General features: G+C 31.2%; 1 protein-coding gene across 2 annotated transcripts in view; it reads left to right on the top strand.

The window, feature by feature from the left end:
- Nucleotides 1-548: 548 nt before the first annotated feature.
- LOC122498793 (cholesterol 7-desaturase nvd 1) overlaps nt 549-24,053 on the top strand; it is a 33,854-nt gene continuing 10,349 nt past the window's right edge. Inside the window, exons 1-4 of one of the 2 annotated variants that reach the window (XM_043606705.1) lie at nt 549-602; nt 779-1,050; nt 8,307-8,476; nt 8,768-8,928. In XM_043606705.1, the coding sequence (XP_043462640.1) occupies nt 940-1,050; nt 8,307-8,476; nt 8,768-8,928 (442 nt within the window). In that variant the 5' untranslated portion in view covers nt 549-602; nt 779-939. Of the gene's footprint in view, nt 603-652; nt 1,051-8,306; nt 8,477-8,767; nt 8,929-24,053 lie in introns of those variants that run through there. The other variant, XM_043606704.1, reaches the window with a different exon arrangement.

Raw genomic sequence — 24,053 nt, 5'->3', positions numbered from 1 at the left:
AAATTTTTCATTCATTTAATTAAATGGTTTTTCAAATAAAATATAGACATTTGTTATCACCTAAATAGAATTAGAGATAAATGGACGTGCTATTACCCAAGATTTTATGCCTTTATGGCTATATAAGGATGTAAATCTATGCCATATCTATTAGTTATATGTAGTTGTGTTCTTAAAAAAGAAGAAATTTAGTTTTACTTTAGTTGCGGAAAATAAAGGGAAAATATGAAAGAGAAATGACAGAAGCAATGTAGTGAGAAGAGACGGAAAGACATAGAATCGCAGGAAGCCAGTGCAGATCAATGATAAGATCAATTATCAGTAGTATCAAGTCCGATTTAACTTGATTCTATAAGTGCAAATGTACTCTATAAGTACAGATGTACTCGACAGTACATTTACTCCCACTGATATATTCACATGTCGAAATTGACGACACAACGTATCGAAGCTTATCTACAGCAACTGATGCGTGTGTTGACCTGATAGAGGAATATATGTATTTTTATGGGTCCTCAAGCTGGACCACGTAGTCAGTATATAAAGCGGTCAAGCTTCCGAAGGAGCTGCAGTTCAAACAAAACTAGAGATCAAAATTTTTTGTAAATTTATATTGCATCACTTATCGAAATTGTTTTTAATTAATAAAATTTTGACTTCCTTATTGAATTCTCAAAGAAAACAAGAAATCTTAAAATGAAAGAAAGGGCACGATAATTTTTTGAAAATTTTCCCCATATTATAGACAATATATTTTTTAAAAAATTCTCAATTTCAGATATGTGAAGGAATACCTTTTAAATTCAGTTTATACATGATTTTATATTTAAACTCCAATTTCAATTTCAATACTAACGATATTGGATTATCAAGAAAAGAAACTGTGATCAAGAAATCACAGTGAGTTAAGGATTAAATAAAGAAGAGGAATCAACTAAGATGTTGGAATGGTGGATTCAAAACACCCTTACTGCCTTACTAGTCTTAATATTCACAATAATCATCATACTAGTTTACTTTGCATTATTTGTTAACATCAACTGGGTCAAGGTAAATAATTTATTTTTGGAAAAAATATTTTAATTACTTCATTTAACTTTATTTAACACCTTTCTGGGAAAACATTTCTCAGATTTTCTAACGTCACGCCCTTCCTTTAAAAATATAGGTTCAAAAAAATTAAAAAATCAATTGAAATTATTTTTAATATATTTCGTTTAAAGGAATCAACCAATTTTTTAATCACAAAGAAATATGTACTTAATATTTTTTTAATAAAATATTTTTATTGAATATTTAACGCTACTAGTGTAAATCGAAAATACAAGTAAAATTTACAAAATATTGAACAAAGCTTATTTAAACTCATTTCGAATCCCAAGTAGCATGTGACACTACTGTAATGTCATATGTAATGTTAGTAATATTATACTGCTATAATACAGTGACATTACAGTACATAATATTAAAATATCCGTCCCAAGATAATATTACAAGTAATTATGTTACAGTGACATTACATGGTAATATTAGCTTAGGGTGTACATTTTAATATTACGGTAAAGTTACATGCTACTTGGGGTGCGGTTGTAGAGGATAAATATAGCAACACATATTATATTTATCAGTATTTTCAAATTATTAATTCTTTAATGTATGGTCAATTAATTTATTACTTTTTATTACAATTAAATTCAACCTTACAGTACCGTCCGAAATTGTCAGTCCACCCATTTTTAAAAGAATGAAAAAAATTTTTTAACATAAAATTTATGAAAACTCAAATTTTTTTGGTTTATATTTTGAAAGACGATAAAATTTTGAAAAGAATAAGACCTCACAGAAGTCATTTGGACAAAATTTGTAGAAGATATTCTTAAAAATCGTCATTTTCAATGTTTTACAAAAATTTCAATAACTTCTAAAATAATGAACGCTTTTTAATAATCTTAGGCTTATTTTAAAGGTCATTTTCTACGGAATAAGAATTACTTATAGGCATTAACCTGTAATTTTTTATTTGGAATAAGCATGACGTCAAAGTTGAACAAAAAAATTGGAAAAATTTGAAATAAATTTTTTTTACTAAAAACTATTCTAGAACATATATAAAACAAGATATGGTGTAGATTTTTCAAGAAAATTTAATAAAAAAATATGTTTGAATTTCAAAAATTATTTTTCTTTTAATAACATTATTTCAAATTTTTTGAATTTTTTTGTCCAACTTTGACATCATGCTTATTCCAAGTGAAAAATTACAGGTTAATGCCTATAAGTAATTCTTATTCCGTAGAAAATGACCTTTAAAATAAGCCTAAGATTATTAAAAAGCGTTCATTATTTTAGTAGTTATTGAAATTTTTGTAAAACATTGAAAATTACGATTTTTAAGAATATCTTTTACAAATTTTGGCCAAATGACTTCTGTAAGGTCTTATTCTTTCCAAAATTTTATCTTCTTTCAAAATATAAACCAAAAGAAATTTTAGTTTTCATGAATTTTATGTTAAAAATTTTTTTTCATTCTTTTAAAAATATAAAGCATAAATTGTTTTAAATTTTCAAAATTCATCGATAATACAGACAAGAAAGGAAGTAATAATTTTCAAGATACTGTTGAAAGTATATTCTTAATGAAGGAACACAACTTTTAAAAGTAATTATTAGAAAAATATGATATATGTAGTAATCAAAACGTTAATCGGTGTTAAATTGTTTATCTATTACAAGTCAACCTAATAATATGAATTTAAAAATATTATTCTCTATTCATTTATTTTTTAGAACTATAGGAAAACAAGTGAAATCTTATTTTAGAATATTCTGTAGGGGAGAGGTACGCACGTTGAGACACTAAGATATTATAACCTGTGTAACTGATAATACCAAAAATTTTATTGGCATTTTGTCGTATCATTAATACCAAACTTTTTATTCAAAAAAAGCGCAATAACTCCTGTTTTTTTCGGTAGAACTAGAGCGAACCAATTTTTTAGTTAAAAAAAGTGTTTTTCAGAATTTCTGTTTAGTGTATTTACTGTATTTTTTAGTGGCAGAAAAAATTGCGGATAACATTTACATATCAATTTTAGTCCTACTTTAAAGTTCCGACGAAAATTTAGACATACGTTAACATCTACAAATAATTTCAAAGCTTTAAAAAAATAACGGCAAGGTTATTTTAATTTTTTTCTTTGAGCTAAGACCATCAAAATAAGTAAATAAACAACAAACAATTAGAATCTGACGTAATTATTCATTTTCTTTTAATTTAAAATAAATTACTATGAGTGTCTCAACGTGCGTACCACTTTTTTTTGGTCAAAAATAACATGTTTAAAAAATCAGCTATAAATTTTTCAATTTTGTCCAAAAAAATAACTTTCTTTGGCAATGTTGTAGCCCTGGACAATACTTTTAAGAAAGCATTTCGAATTTTTCGCTAAATTTTGTTTTTTAAAAATTATAACTGAAAAACAGAACCCGTCTCAACGTGCGTACCTCTCCCCTACAATTTTCTCAAAAAATTGAAAAAAACTGTGTTTTTTGGTCAATTAACCCCCGTAAATAATAACAGGGGGTTAACGGCCGTTAAAATTTCACAGGCGATTGTGCGCTCGTGTTATCTTAGTTTACTATGTAAATATTTAGTTAATTCAAATGAAAATAAAGTCAAAGAGAATTGTTTCATATTACTTACCACTTTATAAGGAATAGACATTTTTTGGCTGCCTTCTACTGATACTGAATTTGTCACAGAAAAAATATGGAAACTTTATTTTGTCCACTTTTCTTATCTTCACAACCACTCACTTCGCACGAATGTACAGTAGTGTTCAATGAAGCCTTCCTCGGATGATCGTGTTGCACTCATATACTCCCATGAGTGCAACACGATCATCCGAGGAAGGCTTCATTGAACACTACTGTACACTCGTGCTCAGGAATGCCTTCCGCACTCGTATGTTCCCTTGGAAACATATGAGTTCAACATGTTCGTCCAAGGAAGGAATTCCTGAGCACTCCATTCTCTTCAACAAACAATTGCACAATAAAACAAATTTCACATTTAACAGGGGCTCAATCTGACAGTTAGCCAAAACATTGGAATCAAAACAGCAAATTTCGCGCCTCTGTAGATAATCATATAAAATATATAGATAATTTGTTCTATATCGACGATAGAGTGTATTAAGAAAGTAAAGAAATTATTTTAATCAATTCTTACAAAATAATAAATTACGATAATACACATTAAGTTTTCAACCCTATTTGCGTCGTGATTATTCTAAATTAAACAAAATTACTGAAATTCCTAACTTAAAAATACCCTATCAAAATAGAAATTTAATTGAACTTGTAAAATTAAAAAGTAACGAATATATAATAAATTATTATGTTACAAAAAATAAATTCATACTGAATGAACAATTCGGATTTAAGCAAAAAATTTCTACAGTTCATGCAATAACTAAATTATCCTCAGATGTTAACAAAGCATAAATACTGTGGCGGCCTATCTGCTGGACCTGGAGAAGGCCTTCGATACGGTATGATTGAATGGAAATTTAGAGGCGAGCCAAATCTATAATCTTAATCAAGGGCTCCAAAAAGGAGCAATAAACTTGCCAATTCTGTTCAATATATAACTCGCGGATTTGATAGGGATGTACAATATTAATAAAAATGACGAAATCAATGGAATAGCCTTTGCGGATGACATTATAATGTATGTTGAAGATGACGAGATTATAAAAGCGAAGAACAAATTGCAAAATACTTTTTAAAAAATCTTAGATTATTTCGACACATAGCATCTTACTGCAAATATCGATAAATGCAAAACTATCATATTCTGCCCTGTAGGGAATGCAAAAAAAATAAATATGAATGCAAGAATGTGGAGAACTTTCTTAATATACGATGAGGCAGGGAATTCCAACTTTCTAATACATAAATTCGTTGTAAAGTATTTCGGGGTTCGGTTGAGAGATCAGTTTAACTATTGTAAGCACATTAAAATTCAGGTTGATAATGATAAAAAACATTTTATAGAAAAAAAATTTATTCTACTCTAGACTGTTTAATTATTGTGTTAAATTATTATGCACTTAATTTTGATCAGACTGATACTCACCTACGCATGTATGATATGGTATGGAATCTCTCCCCATATAATGAAGAGCTGCGTGCATTTGAAAGAGTATGTATGAGAGCATGCCTCGGCATGCATCGTGATCAGGCGACCAATTATAATGAAATGATCTCTAATCAAATAATTTGTGACAAAGCAAAAATTACAAGAATTGACAACTTCATACTTAAATTTATAAGAAATCATATTATTAAAACAACCAAAAACCAAAACAATAGTTTTATTAAAAAATCGTTTAGAGCAACAATAGATGTACTAAGAAAAGTTGTTCGCTGGGCTACTTGCCTGTCGACGCAATTACTTTTCGTGATAGGGAAGGGTTTGTCCAAGATTTTCACAATGTTCCGAATTTAAACCACATATCCAGACATGGTTGGAGCAAAAAAATAAAGTACAACAAAACCGAGATTGAAAGAAACCCTGAAATTAAATTAATCCTATCTCATGCAATTACAAAAGTAGATATATACAAAAACATAAGAAACTCGAATAAATACCCATGGCTTAATATTCAATAAAATTTTTATCCTATTTTAAATTGCAAAGATATTAAGTTGACTATTTTACTGTAAATGAACTCGGGCCCTCAATTAATTGTGTTCGAGTGTGTCAATAGCATTGGCGCTTTTGGGCCATTTTTTTTCTCAATGTAGGTCTTTTTTCAGCTTCTAGACTAGAAAATTGAAAACGAGATTTTTAAATTATTTTTTTAAATGTTTGATTATTTATGTATTATTGAGTAAAAGGCTTATCGGTCATGTTTTTTTTAGAAAAAGTAACAAATCACTTTTATTTTAAAAAATTTTCTAATCATTTGTCATTCTTAGTTTCTCGTCGTTAATTATTGTAAGTTTAAATTTTCTCCTTCTGAGGAAATTCGGACAAATTTTTAAATAACAGGTCTTTACTCATAGTTGTATGTTCTTTTCATATAAATTATTAATTTTCTTAACTTTATTATATAAATTTTTTTTAAATTGTCTAATAAATTCTTTTCTGTTTTTTTAGTCCTGAAGATGGGTCGTAACTCGAAACGTCAACACTTTTGTTAATAAGAAAAATTTTTTTAAATAAAAAGAGTGGTTTTTTACTTTTAAAAAAACACGACCGATAAGCCTTTTACTCAATAATACATAATTAATAGATGGTCACTAACTTCAAGTATATATATTTGATTAATTATATTCACGTAGAACATCTTGAAAACAATATCATTGAAATATTTGTGTTTAAGCATTTTTAATTTCAGAAATTAAAAAAAAGTTAAAACTTTTTGTAAGCAATGTAAAGACATAAGTTGAAATACAGGTACATGATAAAACCCGTCGAAGACGGGTTCGACAGCTAGTTTAGAATAAAGTCAAACACAATTTATCATTAGACACTAGGTATTGACAATAAAGTATAAATGTTTATTATTTCATGGCAAATGTCTTACGTTTTAAATAAAAAATGCATAAGAGAACATATGCTGAAGTTACAAAAAAATAGAGTTTGGTTGTTTTAGAGAGGGACAACTTGAACAGAGGTTTTTTAGACGATCAATGAGAAAGAGGGTTTTTTTGAAGAGAGGTATCGATGTACGGAATATAAAAATTCTCTCCGTGCTGTTTACCAAGAGCGAAAATGTACACAACTATATCTAGAAATAATGTCAATGCTGTATGTGTATTTTTCAGTTAATGAATTAGTTAATCCTTGTAGGATATTCATATCATAAAAAAAAGTATCACGATAATTAAAGATTTGCTCTAGTTACCTATCTAATTTTTAAAAAAATTGTAATATTACGAGCATGGAGTCACGTAGAAGCATATTACGCAAATTTTGTTATCTGGAAAAATAATTGAAACATTGCGTAAATATATACAAAAAACAGATATTTTTCTAGACGCAGTAAACATAAACACTAAACAGCAACATAATATAAAATGTGTTTTCATTTTTAAAAAAAACTTGATATCATCAAAATTCTTTTCTAGAATTTTTGTATGTTGTCGAATAGTGTATTTTATTAATATTTTTCAAACTGTATTGCAATATACTAAAAAAACGCCTAATTTTCGCACAAAATTCAAAAGTTCTTATACTTAATCATTTGTCGAATTCTCAAAAGTTTGAATTCTTATTTGTTCGAATTTCTAATACATACTTAAAACATTCAAACATTTGAGAATTAGATCAAATGAATATTCGAACAAATAAACATTCATACCCAAGCAAAAATTTCTGTCAAATGCTAGTATTCATAACAGGCGCAGTATTACATCAGTACTAGCGTGATAGCATTTGGCTTGCCCGTACTGGTTCAGTACTGGCTTGAATAACATTTCTGTACTACGCTAGTACTGCACTTTACGGCTGGCACGCCAGTACTGTGCTAGTATTGCGAAAACAACACTGGCAACTTGGTACAACTTTTAACTCCAGTACTTTTTAACATTTCTGAAGGAAATGTTTGTATCGAAGTAAAAAGAAAGTTTTATTTCACTATTTTTAATTTTTGTTTATCTGTATATAAATATATAATATAGACTAAATCCATTTCAAATCATGAAAGTCGTCTAACTTGAAGTTGCAGATTTACTTGTCGCTAAAGTATGTTATTATACATGAAAAATAAAGAGACACGTATTTTTTATGTTAAAAAAATCTAAGTTTAACTAAATTGTGTACATTTGAACTTTGAGTGGTAAAACTCGAATAAACAATAAAAAAATTGTTATGCTTGTATTGCTATTATTTATTTTCAGAAAACCATCCCCTATTTTGTTAATTTTAAAGCTTCTTACAAATTTCAAACGAGATTTTGAAGATGGCACAATCATCTACAAAACCCAAGAAAGAAAATTAATTTATACTCAAGAAAAAAAAATAAAAGCAAAAGAATTTTTTTTCATTGTTTATTCGAGTTTTACCACTCAAAGTTCAAATATGTGTAACTCTGTTAAATTTAATTTATTTTTTATGTACATAGAATAACATATTTTAGCGACAGGTAAATCAATAACTTGAAGTTTGTCGACTTGCCTGATTTGAAATGGATTCAGTCTAAACTGAAATTTGTTTTAGCGCAAATTCATTTAAATGAAAAGTTTTGTTGGCTGAAAATTTTCAAGATTTTTTGAAATCAGTATTTATTCTCTAGGGACGAAAATTCCAAACTGGTGACAAAGATTTTATCCTAAGAAACAAAAAGAGAGGAAATTTACCGCCCGTTTTTCCAAATGGTTGGTATGCTGTTTCAGAAAGTTCTGAACTTAAAAAGGGACAAGTAAAACATGTAATTGCTCTCGGAGAAAATTTTGCAATTTTTAGGTAATTTTTAAACTTTACAATTAAAGGTCTCCATGCAATGGGGACGAGCGCACGGTCGGCAACAGATAATACCAATCTGGTAGGAATGACAGTCACTGATATGAGGCACTCGCTCTACCTGACTGGCATTATCCCTTATCGACTGTACGCTCTTCTTTTTATTGCATGAAGGCCTTCAGTTGCAATAAATAATTATTGTTATAAATTAGTAAGATTATAAATTTTAATTTAATTTCATGTGATAAGTTTTCTTAAATTAAAAAATATATATACAGAAAAATTATTTTACAGAACTGTATCAGGAATTGTAAAAATTTTAGATGCCTATTGCCCACATTTGGGTGCAAATTTGGGGCAAGGATTGGTAAAAGGCGAATGTTTAGAATGTCCATTTCATCATTGGCTCTTTCGTGGAGATGGTTATTGTGAAAACATACCTTATTCAGAAAAAGGTAAATTTATCATTTTATTTTTTGATAGTTAGTCTATAATAATCTACATTATTAACCTACATCATGATGTAAGAACTATAGGTGTAACGTTGCGCACGACCACTTTTCGAATTGTTAAAATATTCCTTTTTAAAAAAATAAGAATAATTCTAATTAAATAAATAATAATTTTTCAATAGTTTCAAAACATATTTGAAACTATTAATAACTATTGATAGTGATAACTATCACTATCAGTGACTTTTCATATTCAGAATCATTTCTTCAAAAGAGCTACAAGAACACAAGATCGCAAAATTTCGTATAATAATAATTTTATAAACTTTCTTTATAACATTACTGTATTGGTGATAAATTCACGGTGAATACAATTTCGTGTCAAAGCTGTATTGGGAGGTTACCGGTAATTTCATATTCCTTTTAATCTATATACGTTGTAGGCACAGTAAAGCATATGGTATCCATCAACATTTTATAGTCTGCCTGTCACATTTTATTTTCTAATATTTTCTTAAAATTTTGTAGTTTCTTCTCGCAATCATCATTTTTATACTTCAAGTCCCTTAGTCTTCATAAATATTATAAACTTTGCTTAGAAATCTTTTATTCGAAAGCTTTAGAAAAATATATTCATGGTAAGCTAAATGTATTCACCGTAACCTCCTAATACGGTTATAACGCAAAACCGTATTAACAGTAAGTTACAACCAATACTTTGTTTCTATTCTAAATACTTTTTTGTCCTGGTGCGCAACCGCTCAAAGCGCATTATCAAGCTGTACTCAACCTATAAAATTAATACTGCAAATTAATATTCTAAGTCACCTATTTACTCGTAAATTTGATCCCAATTTGTAAAAATTTTGGGCATTTTTTAAATTTTCATTTGTTTAAACTGACATGTAGGAATTTCTTCACATTATAATGTTTGATCGATCCTGGAAAATGAGCGACCTTACGGTATTTTCACAATAGGTGGCGCCTGTTCCTGGACACTTACCAGTGAAGTGCTTGAATTTTGATAATTAATTATAAGAAGTGCTGTGTGTTGCGTGAACTTTATTAGTGCGAGTGTGACATCGCTCAACGCGTACAAATAAGCGTGAAAATAATATGCTGGGCACACCCAGCATATCTACAAAATCTAAACTTGAAATCACACAAGTCGGCTTATTTTTGTTCTACCTTACATCCTATCTTTCCATAGTACGAGCCTCGATAAGCAGCTAGAAGGAGCAGAAAGGAAGGTTTGTAACCCGGTTTACAATAGATTTCACGTTGATAATATTAGAAAATTGCGCTACAAGGCTGTTTTAGTAGAGGTTAAGACACGGGAAGATCTGGACATGATTATGAAGATAGATGCTCTAGCAAATGTGGGACTGGGGGTTGACGTTTCTGGTCTGAATCACGACCAGGGCAGAATTTGATAGAAACTGCAATTTTTTCTAAAACAGACAAAAAAGATATGAACACAACAAACTAAGTGCTGGCAGTTGCTTTTAGTATTAGGAACTATTTTCGAAGAGCAGAGAGTGTACATTGGTTCTTATAGATGTAGAATGTTGGATTTTACTAGAATAAGCAGATGTTTTAAGTATCAGAGTCTCGGCCACATATCAAAATCATGTAGAGCTGAAAAGGAGACTTGTGGACATGCTACAAAGCGATGCAAAAAGCTAATGGTGAGTCGTAAGTGCGCTTGGAGTAAAAAAATGCTTAGAGAATTTGATCATGTGTCTGATGAAAGGTGTCCGCCGTATAAGTTTTTATTAGAGCTGCAACAAAATCGAAGCGATTATCACCAGTAATCGTAATAGATCATGACCATCGAGCATTTTTTAATACATTTAGAGCACTCGATATAGTAGAATAGATTAAGAAGCCTAAATATAATATGGAAATTGCATATTTGATAAACTAATAGTGGAAAAGATACTTTTGGATACAGAAAGACAAATAAATTCTGAAAACCATTGGGAAATATTTGCAAAGGATGTAACTGACGCGCTACAATCTGTAACGGATGATACCATTCAAAGAAAGAGAATTTTACAGAAATTAGTGCCCTGGTAGAATAAGAGCTTTACAAATACGAAAAGAAGTGTTAATAGACTAAGATGAACATATCAGAGGCAAACGAATGATAAAATAAGAGAAACACTTAAACGTCAGTATATATATATAGCTCTGTAAGAAGAGATTATACAAAAATGGTGGATAGGAGTTAGAAAAGACAGTTGGGAAAGATTTGTGGAAGGTGACAGCAGCGACAATTCTTTTGTCGTAGTATACAAAATGGCAAGTGAGAAGATAGGCACAAAATGGTCCTGCACAGCATAAATTGTAGGGGTCAGCACTCGGAAGATTGGATCAGTACTGCAGATGCATTTTTGGATGGATTCTTTGGATAGGATAAAAATGAGGAGAGTGTGACGCAAGAAAATCAAATTCAGATTAAATGGGTGATAGCAGAAAAGTTTGATAAGTGGTCTATGGAAGACCTTTATAAGGAACTTAAAACATTAAAAATGGTAAAGCGTCAGGAGTGGATAATCTAAAGGTACAGATAGTAAAGAAGGCTGTAATATTTGGTTTTATGCTTGTCCTGTGCAGGTTAGGGGAGATTGGGCATAATTAAGAAGGGGGTTTTTTTAAGTCGTAGTACTAATTAAATTTTACAAATTTTGATCAGATTTTTTCATCGACATAAAACTGAAACTCTTTAGCTAATACATATATTCTAAACACAAATTATTATGACTATATAATAATAGTATATTAACCAACAACGAGACAAAGATAGCCATTTGTTTACGGTCATTTTTATAAAACGAGTGGAGGTTGAGGTCGCCGTAGTATTTTCTACCATAATTTTGCGATCAGCGGTATTATATTATATTTTTATTCGGAACTTCTAAGACTGCGACACAAGTCCCAAATCGCACCACTCGACTGCAATGCCTTACGGCGGCAGTTTTTTAAAATCTTTCCTTCCTTGCAAAAGGGCTCTTCCACTTATACAGTTACGTGAACAACTTTTATCGCTGTCGACCTTTATCACTTCGTGTCTGGTGTTTAGTGCAATACTAAAAAAAATAATGGAAGAAAATAATAATAATAATCAAGAAGAAAACTCAAATAAAATGCAAAGATCTGCAACACCCGAATACAAAAAACCGGACAAGTGCGAGTAAAACTCGTACTAAAACCTAGGGTTCCGTACCCTCCATAAAAACTTCTAATTTTCTTTCTTATAAAAATAAATATATATCAATTCCAATTCAATTTGAAGTTACTCTGTTTTGAAAATATAAACAAAATAATATTTAATGATTGTATTAATAAAAAAACAAATTTAATTTTTAAATATTTTTTTAAAAGATTATTTTTTAAAAATAGTGAATTAATAATGATTACTAAATATAAAACGCGTAATCTACGCGTAAAAATACATAAGTGTACCAATTTTCATCTCTTCAGGTAAAAAACTGTGGGCGCTATAGTAAATAACACGCATTTTTGACGAAATTTTTAAAAACTTTGACTTTTTCACTGAAAAAAATATGAAGATAAAATTCAATCATGTTCGGTGTATTTTTCCTGAAATCTACATATGAAAATTCATAAAATAAGCAAAAATATAGTCCAATAGGCCAAGAATTGTGAAAACCAAAGGGGGAGTACACACTTTTTTTTCTAAAACGAAAAAAAATTTTAGTTTTTCGAAAAAAAAAATATGAAGATGAACTCCAATAATTTTCTCTGTATGTTTGTTGAAATCTACACGAAAAAATAAATAAAAATGTATAACGCCAGTCCACTAGACTAAGAATTGAGAGAACTAGCATAGGTATAATTATTATCAAAAATTGAAAAAAAAAATTTAGGTTTTCGCTCAAAACGCAATGAAGATCAATTCTAATCATTTCCACTATATTTTACCTGTAATCTACACGTGAAAATACAAAAGTGTACCAATTTTCAGCTCTTTAGGTAAAAAACTGTGAGTGCTAGGGTGAAATAAACGCTTTTTTGACGAAATTTTTAAAAACTTTAAGTTTTTCGATGAAAAAAATATGAAGATCAAATCCAATCAGGTTCGCTATATTTTTCCTGAAATCTACTGACGAAAATACATAAAATAAGCAAAACTGCAGTCCAATAGGCAAAGAATTGTGAAAACCAAGGGGGGGGTACACACTTTTTTTTTTAAAACGAAATTTTTTTTAGTTTTTCGCAAAAAAAATATGAAGATGAATTCCAATAATTTTTTCTGTATGTTTTTTGAAATCTACACGAAAAAATAAATAAAAATGTATAGCGACAGTCCACTAGATTAAGAATTGAGAGAACCAGCAACGGTTAAAGAATTTTCGAGCTTTCAAAAAGAGATTTTAGTTTTTCGATGAAAACATCATGAAGATCAATTCTAATCACTTCCGCTATATTTTTCCTGTAATCTATGTGTAAAAACGAATAAGTATGCCAATTTTCAGCTCTTCAGATAAAAAACTGTGGGCGCCAGGGGGGGGGTACATGCATTTTTTTCGAAATTTTCAAAATTTTTGACTTTTTCGATAAAAACAGAATGAAGATCAATACTAAATGTGTTCGCTATATTTTTCCTTTAATCCATTTTTGAAAATACATATGCATACCAATTTTCAACTTTCTAGGTAAAAAACTGTGAGCGTTAGGGGGGGTACATGCCTTTTTTTGCGAAAAATGGACAAAATTTGATGTTTTTCGACGAAAACTCTATGAAGATCAATCCCAATAACGTTCGCTATATTTTTCCTGTAATCTACGCGTGAAAATACATACGTGTACCAATTTTTAGCTCTCTAGGTGTAAAACTGTGAGTTCTAGGGGGGGGGGTACATGGTCATTTTTGTAACCGTTCCAATAGGGTTCCTACCGGGTACGGAACCCTAAAAACTATCCCTAACGAGTCCAAAAAACAAAAAAAGAGTTCAAAAATATAGAAAAGAATGGGAACAAGATCCTACACTATATGCATGGTCGCGTTGTCTTGCAGAAGAAAAAAAACAAGCCCAATCTATTGTTGGTATTGAAAAATTTAGAGCAGATATTTCAATTATAAATCTGCATGCTAAACGAAAGAAACACTTAAGCTTCATTAAAGGTATCAAAAAATTCCATATTTTTCTCTTCAAATTATGCGGTGATTTGCTGAATAATTCAATTAAAAGCGTACTTCAAAAACATAGTAATAAAAGGAAAGAAGACTTTTTTGTGGATGTTAGAAAAGTAGAAATAAAACTGTGCTCCTGCATAGCTAAACATAATTTGTCATTACGAGCAGCACATTATCTCTCAGATGATCTCCAATTTTTTCTGTTAAATTCAACAACACAATAATTAAAGTTTTGTTTGATTCTGCCTCTATCGACAATTTTGTTCAACCTACTTACCTCTCTCCACTACAGTTAAATAAGTTACCCCTTTACCAAGAGAGTGAAAGTAGCAAAAAAATGAGTAACACTTAATATGCTCAGAGAAATTAGATTAAAATTTCAAATCAATAACAGAACTATGGAAGCAAGGTTTCTAGTCTTAGCCCAAATTTTTAATCCCTTGATTTTAAGGATAGAAGAGGGATAGAAGGACTCATAGTTAGAACAGCATCAAGTAGTCTACGACCGATCCCACCGATGTATCCATGTTGGAAAAGGAAACCGAGATACAATTTATTTCGAAAATCACACTCCTTGTTATTTGGTAGATTTCCTTGTGAATTTTGATTGTCTCGAATTTCGACTGCATCTTGAAGTGAACTAACATTCGCTTCTTCATTTAGTATCGCAGATATTTCTAAATAACTGGATTTCTCATATTGCTGAGTGAAAAAGTAGTAGAGCACTAATCGCATCGAGCAATAAAATATTTTTAATATAATATATTTCAATATATTTCAATATAATATTTTTTATAGCAATATAATATTTGAAAAATATCCAGAATCTCTTAAATTTCTCTTCATGGGAACATGAATGATAAAAAGTTGAGAACACTTTTGTGTCTCTCTTTCCCTCTGTTCTGGGCAGCTTTTCGTGAGACGGCAACAGAGTCGTACAGATGATACAAGTTTCTTTAAATAAGGCATTAAGTGAAATAATTAACATTATCGTCTCGTTTGATACTGGTTCGAGAAGATTTTGAAATGGAAGGAGCTATGACAGCCTGAATGGCTACAGTACGATTATTGCTTTTTTGTCTGGCAAAATACTTGATTATGCGACTAGAAACAGAAAATGTAAAATGTGCGATTTGAGACACGCTAAAGATGACCACGACTGCCGTTTGAATTATGAAGGCAGTGCTAAAGCTATGGAAGCTGATGCAGAAGTGCAATTGGTCAATCACAGCAAAATTTTACATGAATCTGGTCTTCAGGTTCGAGTCATTATTAGGGAAGAAGACAGCTCAATGATAGCAGCTGTGCGGAAAAATAAACCAGAGACCAATTTTCATAAATTAACCGATAAAAACCACTTAACAAAAAATTTCTCAAACGAGTTATACAAAAGGCGCGATTAATTTAAGCAATTCAATAGAAAAGAAGTCATTGCTCATATTAAAAAATGTTTTACCTACACTGTAGCTCAAAATAAGGGTAAAAGAGAGGATTTATCAAAATCATTACAAAATCTACAAGATCATTTATTCTAGGCGCATTAAAATTGTGGAAATTGGTTTGAGCCAAAAGAGAAGCATACAGTATTATTAACAGACCACACGGAAAGAAATTTTTAAGAATATTTACCGTGCTGACACCTGAAACTGTGTTCAAAGTGTATTCCAGCAGTTTTTACTGTGCTGCCTCTACAATCTATAATGCAAAATTGTCGAGACAGCACATAAAACAAAAACAGATTCAACTAACGATGAAATAGAAACTCTATGCATGCAATTAAAAAAGTCAAAACAAGTAAACGATTCTTTATATTAATAACTGATGTATCGATGTATTTTAAATATTTATCAGATTCTAATAAATGTTCACTATTTGCCCTAGTGTAAGTGGAGTATATTTTCGTTATAAAGGTTGAGATGTCTCATTGAAACTGATTAGTTTAATACAAATTTATATTAGATATCAATAGATAGATAATCTAAACTTTACTACAACAATGTTATATTTGGTCAGGGAATTTTAAGAAAATTGGTTTAGCAAACCTGTAAAAGTCAGAGAATTTTGAAATGCTGAAACCGTAGCAACCTTGAAATAGTAACATTTTGGCAAAGTTTCGAGAAAATTCATTTTTTGACCTGGACAGTTGAGTAATTTTGCCTTATACACGAAAAAACTTTTAAGCAGTCTGCTCACCCGAAACTTATGCGTCAGCGCCACCACTGAACTTGTTCATCTGCACTCCCAAACTGGGTGACCTACGTACACAGTTGTCATTTTCTAAACTTTTTGGGAAGTTTCACTATCGAAAACGGTAACGCTACGCACCCAGTGGCAGGCGATCAGACTTTCCATGCAGTGAGAAGCGAAATATTGTGACAGTGGGAAGACAGACTTCTCAAAGGTTTTTCCGTGTAAGAAATGCTCTAGAGATGATTAGAACGACCTATGAACATTTTTGCAATTTTTTAAAAAGATTGTAAAAAGATCTGTCATTATTCTAAACATGCCTAAGAAGATGCCCTCAACGAGTTTGTCTAAAATACGCCCTAAACTTGTTCCAAATGTGTCCAAAATACGTTCCCAAAGTGTCCTAAGTTCGTCCCAAACATGTCCTTAAAATGTATAAAATATGTCCATGGATGTCCTATGTACATTCTAGAGAAATTTTAAAGACGTCTCTGGGTCAGACATAGAACGTCCTGTGGACCGCTTATGGTCGTATTTTTCATACCCCAAGGACATGAAAAGTTAATCTGGACATTTGAGAACATTCTTAGGATATCTTTAAGACATCCTACTACCCACTGGGTTGTAAACCTATAATATTTTTTTTATTTAACTGATGCACGCGCAGCTATCAAAGGAATTGACAGAGAGCGGAAGCTTTTCGCCAGTATTAGAATGCAATTAAGATCGTACCTCTGTGCGTACTACAACGTACAGTCGGGAACATACAATACCGCTCAATAACTTTTGCCCACCCTACAGCAATTAAACACTTTACAAAAAGTTTTCTATTTTATTTATTATTGAAGTTAAAAAAAACTTAGAAAGGTCTCATTTAAAAACTCATGTCCTGAGCTTTTGCACCTTCTCTTCAAATATGTTTAAAAATTTACAAAATTTTAAACAAGGAAATGAAAAACACATTATACTCATTGTAATAATAATTTCTTAACATTAAATTATTTTTAATTCAATATTTATGATTCTTATGCTTAAAGCAAATTTTTTTATTACTAATAACATAATCATTTTTTGAACTGGTGTGTTAAAACGGACATTAGGTTCAAAAAAATCAATTTTAACTTTTGCAGTTATTCTTATAGAAAACGATACACTCTTTTCAATTATAATTTGATGCCAAATTCATAATCAGCGACCCCAAAAATACCTGACTAATGAGTTTCAGGCAAATCCAAAGAATTTTTACACGGAGAGACCCACATTTGTAAAAATTACTAAAAATGGTTGCAATGACCGGAAATAAGGGGACTTTTAGCATAATATACTACAGAATTAGATAAATTTACATCCAAACTTGCAGCAACATTGACAACATTGCCTCAATATATTGTCAATGTTGCTGCAAGTTTTGATGCTGAGGGGGATTGTATTCGCAATTTTTTATTTTAAAAATATGTAGCCAGTTTAGTAATCAGCGACTCCAAAAACCTTTAAGTAACAAATATTAACAAAATATGTTAAATTTGCAAAATTTTGCAAGTAAATCAATTTGATTCTTGCTTGTTAGTACCATATATTGAGTTCGCCATTATGAATATTGAAAATGTAATAATAGATTTGTAATTAGCAACCCTAAAATGATTTTTAACGATTTTACATAGAAAATAATTATTTTGATGTAACTAATTTTAAGAGTTAAATGACGTTAAATTGGTAAATAATCATTTTCGAACAAGTTTGTTTCTGCACACAGGCACTTTTTATAAAAAAAAGTATGTTTTTTTTGCATAAGATCCATCGACATGAATCTTCTTAACAGCGTTGAAAAATCTGTGAAATTTCTAGGTTATGTGAGACCTCCGATTATCGCCCGACAGAATACGGCATTGCCTGGTTTAAATGACGTGAAATAGGTAAACAATCATTTTTTACCCACTTTTTCTCTAAACACAGCCATTTTAATCCATTATTTCTCAATTAATTAATTCCTTATATGTCTTCTACGGTGGTGCATATCAGATGAACTGCGGATTTACAATTTCTATAATAAACTTCATAAGTTCCATAAGTTCATTGTACGTCCACCATGAATACCGCGTAATCTTAAAAAGTGGAATGCACAAATTATTATTTGTTATTACACGGAGGGAAAGGAATAGTTAACACATCCAGATATATGGATACCACAGTCATATTATATTGAAAAATACGGGATATCCATAGTCATAGATACTGCAACCGTATGCAATGACTGGCTTTGTATGTTTAGAGCAACTAGAGAAATATTGTTGGATGATCCAAAGTAATGAAAATGGGACTTTCATTTAATTGAAGAATCACAGCCTAAGTGAAGAGCATGGATACCATCGCCAGATGTCCAGATTCATCGAAGTAACGTCCAATTGGTCGTCAATTGTCATCTGTACTTATCAACGAGTAAGTCAAGGCACCAATTTCCTTTAAATCTTCCTTTACCCTTTTTGACACCCATCTAATTTATAGCTGTTAAATTTCAATATGGCTGATACCGAAATTAAGGAATTAAAAATCCTTAAAAAGATCATTAAAACGGTACCTTACTACCAATGAAACCGCGCTAGAAAAAATTGATACCTCAAATCTCGCTTCTCCAGACCCGGTGGGACGATTACAAAGTCAGCAACCACTGTACTCAAATCTAGAATTAATAATTATGAAGAAGGGTTAAACTTTTTCGTAGTTCTTCTTATTACAAGTAAGTTACCATCAGTTCCAATCAATCTATCAAATTTGCAAATCTCGCAATTTTTCAAAAAGCCAAATTAGGCTGGATTCTTGCGGGTAATGTATACCAAGATTCTCAAAAGTCAGAATCTGAATTTCGTCATTTAACCATCAATTCAATGTCCACTGATTTAAGTGAAATTTTAAAATTCTAAGAACTTGATAAAGTTCCTAACAAGAAGTACCCATCCACAGAAGCGCAAGCATACGAAGCTCATTTTCTCGAAAATACGAGGCGTAAATGTACAGAAAGATACATTGTTAATTTGTCGTTTAATGAATCAAAGGAGAAATTAGTTCAATTATTTAATATGTCAAAAAGACTATTTTCCTTTTAGAAAATAAACTTCAAAAAGACGTGCTTTTAAAGGAAAACTATTCCGACCTTTTAAAAGAATATGAAAATTTAGGTCTTAAGTATGAAGTTCCCGAAAACACAATGGACTCAGGATACTTCATACCTCATCCCGACATCATGAAATATAACAAAAAGTTCCGAGTTGTATTTGACGACTCAGCAGGTGATTCAAATGGATTGTCATTAAATGACACCATTTCCTTATGCTCTAACAGTTGATATTGAAAAAATGTACCGTCAAATTGTAGTTAATGAACAAGATTCACATTATCAAAATATTCTATGGCGAGAAAATCCTTATGAAACTATAAAAATCTATCATTTAAATACAGTAACATATGGTACAGCATCTGCACCATATCTCGCTACTCGTGTGCTTTCACAATTAGCTTCTGACGAAGAAAATTCCTTTCTATTCGCATCACAAATTTTCAAACGTGATTTTCATGTTGATGACGGACTGACAAGCCCTAACTTTAAGAGACGAATTAATTGATCTGCTTAAAACAGGCGGATTTACATTGTGAAAATGGGCCTCAAACGACCACGCTTAGTGAGTAATCTCGAATACAATCAAATGATTCCCTTATTTCATTGCAATCAATAGAAACGGTAAAAACGTTAGGAAATTCTTGGCTTCGAAGCAAGGACTTGTTTTCGTACTAATCCTCGCAGTTTTGATTACACAATTGGAAATCTACCTGCGGATCGAACAATTGCAAGTTTATGTTTGCGAGACCGAAGCTATATTTTGAATTACCGACCCTTTTCTCCTCTCTCTTTCGATCCTAACGCCCTTTAACACCTTGTCATTTTCTCTTCTACCTGAAGAGGATCTTAATGACGTCAAGCCGAGCCGGTTCTCTCTGGCAGTACGCTCAACAAGTGAGGCAACATTTCTGGTGCCGTTGGCAAAAGGAATATTTAAGTGAATTAATTACTCGCAGCAAGTGAAAATCTGGATCATCGGACATCTCTATAGATACTATGGATGGGATTGTTACGAGTTGTCGCAGTGAAAACTCAATCAACATCATATAAACGATCTGTTAGAAATTTATATCCACTTCCAGTCGATCAATAATATATTGAACTCTCTCTTTTGCCTGAACAGCAAGCAAAACACATTTGCAGGGTATCGATAGAGCTATCTTTATTTCTATCAGAATAATATTAGGACTTTTTCGCACAGTTCCTATTACCAATTGTATCTAAAGCTGGCGTGCCTTATCCGTCGTATTATAGATCTCAGAATGCTCAACAGTCTATACTTAGGTGTTCCCAATATCAATTGAGTGTTTTCAACACTAAGAAAAAGGCCATAGATAAATTTGGTACAATGACCTCCTATCGGTTCACAGAAGGATTGAGAGTCTTAATAATCACTACTATTAAACCATCTTATTTCGATCTCACCTGGGATCAACTCTCCCATTTCAATTCTACTGATCTACTCTTAGGTAAGGAAATTAAAAATGATCTAGATCCTAATTCTAAACTAGATTTAATTATTCAGTTAAATTATCAAAACAACATAAATGCATATACACTGACACCTCTTACAACTACAACACAAATAGATCAGCCATATCTTTTTATATACCGGCTAAAAATACAAGGTTCGGTGTAAGACCCTCTTCTCTTCATTCTGTTCTTTCCCTTAAAATTTTTGTGATTGCCGCTGCATTAATAATTTAAAAGTTTGAAAATGTAATAATACTTACAGATTCTCTCCAGACAGTCACTCAGGTATAATCGGTAATGAAATAGCGGACAAAACAGCAAAGATTGCGACCGAGTTTCCCTTTTTTCATCGCAATAAAATTTTATATGATGATCTTAAAAAGGTAATAAGCGAAGACAATAACTATTGGAACAAACTATGCTAACCATATGTCCTAGTTAATCAATCAAATAATTTATATTACCAATATATAAATTTAAAACGCCAAAACCTTGGTTTAAAATATTCAATTAAAATAGATACGCTATTAATTTAATTACGACACTAAGAGCTGGTCATACCCACACAGATGAACATTTCGATAGCACTGCATGGGATAAACAAATGGTATGCAAATGTGGATGTCCCGATTTTACACTTATACACACCTTTTGTATGATTGCTCTTCCTGACAAGGGGCAGAGCTAGATAACCTTGTCATTAATTTCAGAAGGGCGGTCTTATTGTTATGGAAAGGCATGCATATTGAGATCCCTAAATTTTCCAAACAGGTAAATGTTGTAACTGTTACAGAGTCGGGAGAAAGTAATACATGATAGATAATTGTTTTTATTGTTATTTATTTCGAATAATACAAACTTATTTACATGTAAATGACTTACTACTTACGAAGACCAACACCGTCCAGTGACGCAACCTCAGTTAAACAGCAAGTTCTAGCACTGATGCGCCCTTAATTACGAAGACCAACACCGTCTAGTTAGACAGCAAGTTCTAGCACTGATGCGCCCCTTCAGACCACTATCCTTCGCTGAACCACACGTTCAACGCGAATACCCATTTAGCACTGACTGGCCAAGAATCCCTCTCCAGTGGAATTGCTGCAGTATCTAATCTTCTTTCAGCTCAGGCGATATCGTCGGCATATACAACGAGTGTTTATTACGCTCAGTCTAGACTATGAGACTCCGGCAATCAATAGCCCGTCGATAATTCTCTCCCTTCATTTATTTACGAAGATTAAACAATTAGTAAAGTAAATTAACAATTTAACGATTTAGCAACAGTAACAGAAAAATTTATCATTAATTAAAATGTTTTATTGTTTTGGTTGTCTTAAAGACAAAAACAAACCCACCTAACCAACAATCGCGTTTCTTTATGAATTTAAACCTCCGAGTAACGATTTTCGAGCAAATCAGATGATTTAAAAAAAAAAATTTCGAAACTTATGAACGTAAACTTTAAATGCGTTTTTCTCAAAATGTCTTTTTTTGATCTGGTAAGAGTGATATCTCGAGTTCTTCTGAAGCGATTTTGAAAAATCAAACGGCTTTTGATTCAGCGTCATCATGCCTATAAGTGGAACCTCAAAAACTGGGAAATATCCAACTCCCTTTCTTTTTATAAGAGAAATTCTGAATAAAAACACCTTTTTAGGGTTTCGTGGCCCATGGTTGAAAGCCTTATAGTTTCAGTTTGGCGTCCGTCCGTCCGTCCGTCGTAATTTGGGGCACTATAGATCCCAAATCAGTTTCGTGGCCGATGGCCGAAAGCCTTATAGTTTCACTTTCGCGTCCGACCGTCTGTCCGTCGTAATTTGGGGCACTATAGATCCCAAATCAGTCAGTCAGTCTTAACCACAATGGTTTATGATAACCAAAACAGGATTCGTAAATGCCTGCTTTTATTTTTTCTCTATTTGTCACAAATATATTATCTATGGTAGTGTGTTTTTACCATTTTTTTGTTAACCATGGATTTAATCAACTTGTTAATTGGTGGAGAATCAATTTATAGAAATTAATTGTACATTAATTAAACATCCATAGTTTTTTAAAAAATTTTTTTTTCTTTTTAAATGCCACGAAACCCTAGATGTAGGCGTTTTGCGCCTGCTTCTCTTCCAATTTTTTTTGCTTATTTTTGGGAAAAAGTACTCTAAAAAAAAGGAAGGGAAGAAAAATCCACTTTTTTGAGGTTCCACACCTAAATAAATATCTAACCAAGAGAATGTCACTTCGTTTTTGGTTTTACCTGTTTTAGAAAGTTTGGAATCGATTTTACCACCGAAAATGGGCATTTTCGAAAATGGTGTATATCGCCGCCATTTTGAAATAAAAATGAAAAATTTTTTTTTTACAAATTCTTAAATAAATGATTTATTACATGTAAAAGAAATTTTGTAAATAAATGTCATAGTTATTTTAATAATATATACTAAAAAAGCCCTCTTTTTGCCTGTTTTGAACTGGAATGTCCCCTTAAAAGATGCATATTCTGTAAAAAGTGTCTGTGTTGGTATTCAGAGAAAAATTAGTTGGAAAATGTTTGTTTACCTATTTAACGTCATATAATCCAATTAGTGCCGTATTCTGTTGGGCGATAATCGGACATCTCACATAACCTAGAAATTTCCGAGACAGGGTGGCCGCAAAATTTTATTTTCAAAATTTCCTGACTTTTCCCTGCCTAATTTTTTATTTTCCCTGACTAACAAATTTTTGAATTATTTAATATTCTACATTAAAATGTCCGTAAGAAGTTCCAAACTTATAAAAAGTGTGACGGCACCATTATAATGAGCTATATGTATTACAAAAACGTCTAAATAAAAAACTGAATTGACATTTAAGTATCAAAGTTTTTTAATTTGTGGTTTTTCTCGATCAAAATTCCCTGAGTTTTAAAGAATTTTTAAAAATTCCCTAACTTGCGGCCACCCTGAGAGAACTTCCAACACTCTTAATTTTTACAATGATCCTAATGTGAATCATTATTTTCACCAGTCGTGGATATATACTACTCCAGTGGTGAATCACTTACAAAAATCTTACCAAAAAACATTATATTTCAGATTTGCAAAACAGATACTTTATAAGATTACGCGGTATTCATGGTGAGCCTCTCTAAAAAATGCATAGTTAATAACCTATTTCGATCTACCAACTTTTTCTTTCAGATCTTTAACC

This window comes from Leptopilina heterotoma, unplaced genomic scaffold (assembly GCF_015476425.1).
Source record: "Leptopilina heterotoma isolate Lh14 unplaced genomic scaffold, ASM1547642v1 Lhet_16, whole genome shotgun sequence".
Taxonomy (NCBI): Eukaryota; Metazoa; Arthropoda; class Insecta; order Hymenoptera; family Figitidae; genus Leptopilina; species Leptopilina heterotoma.
Note: the sequence above shows the minus strand (reverse complement) of the source record. Positions and strands in the feature narration are given on the sequence as shown.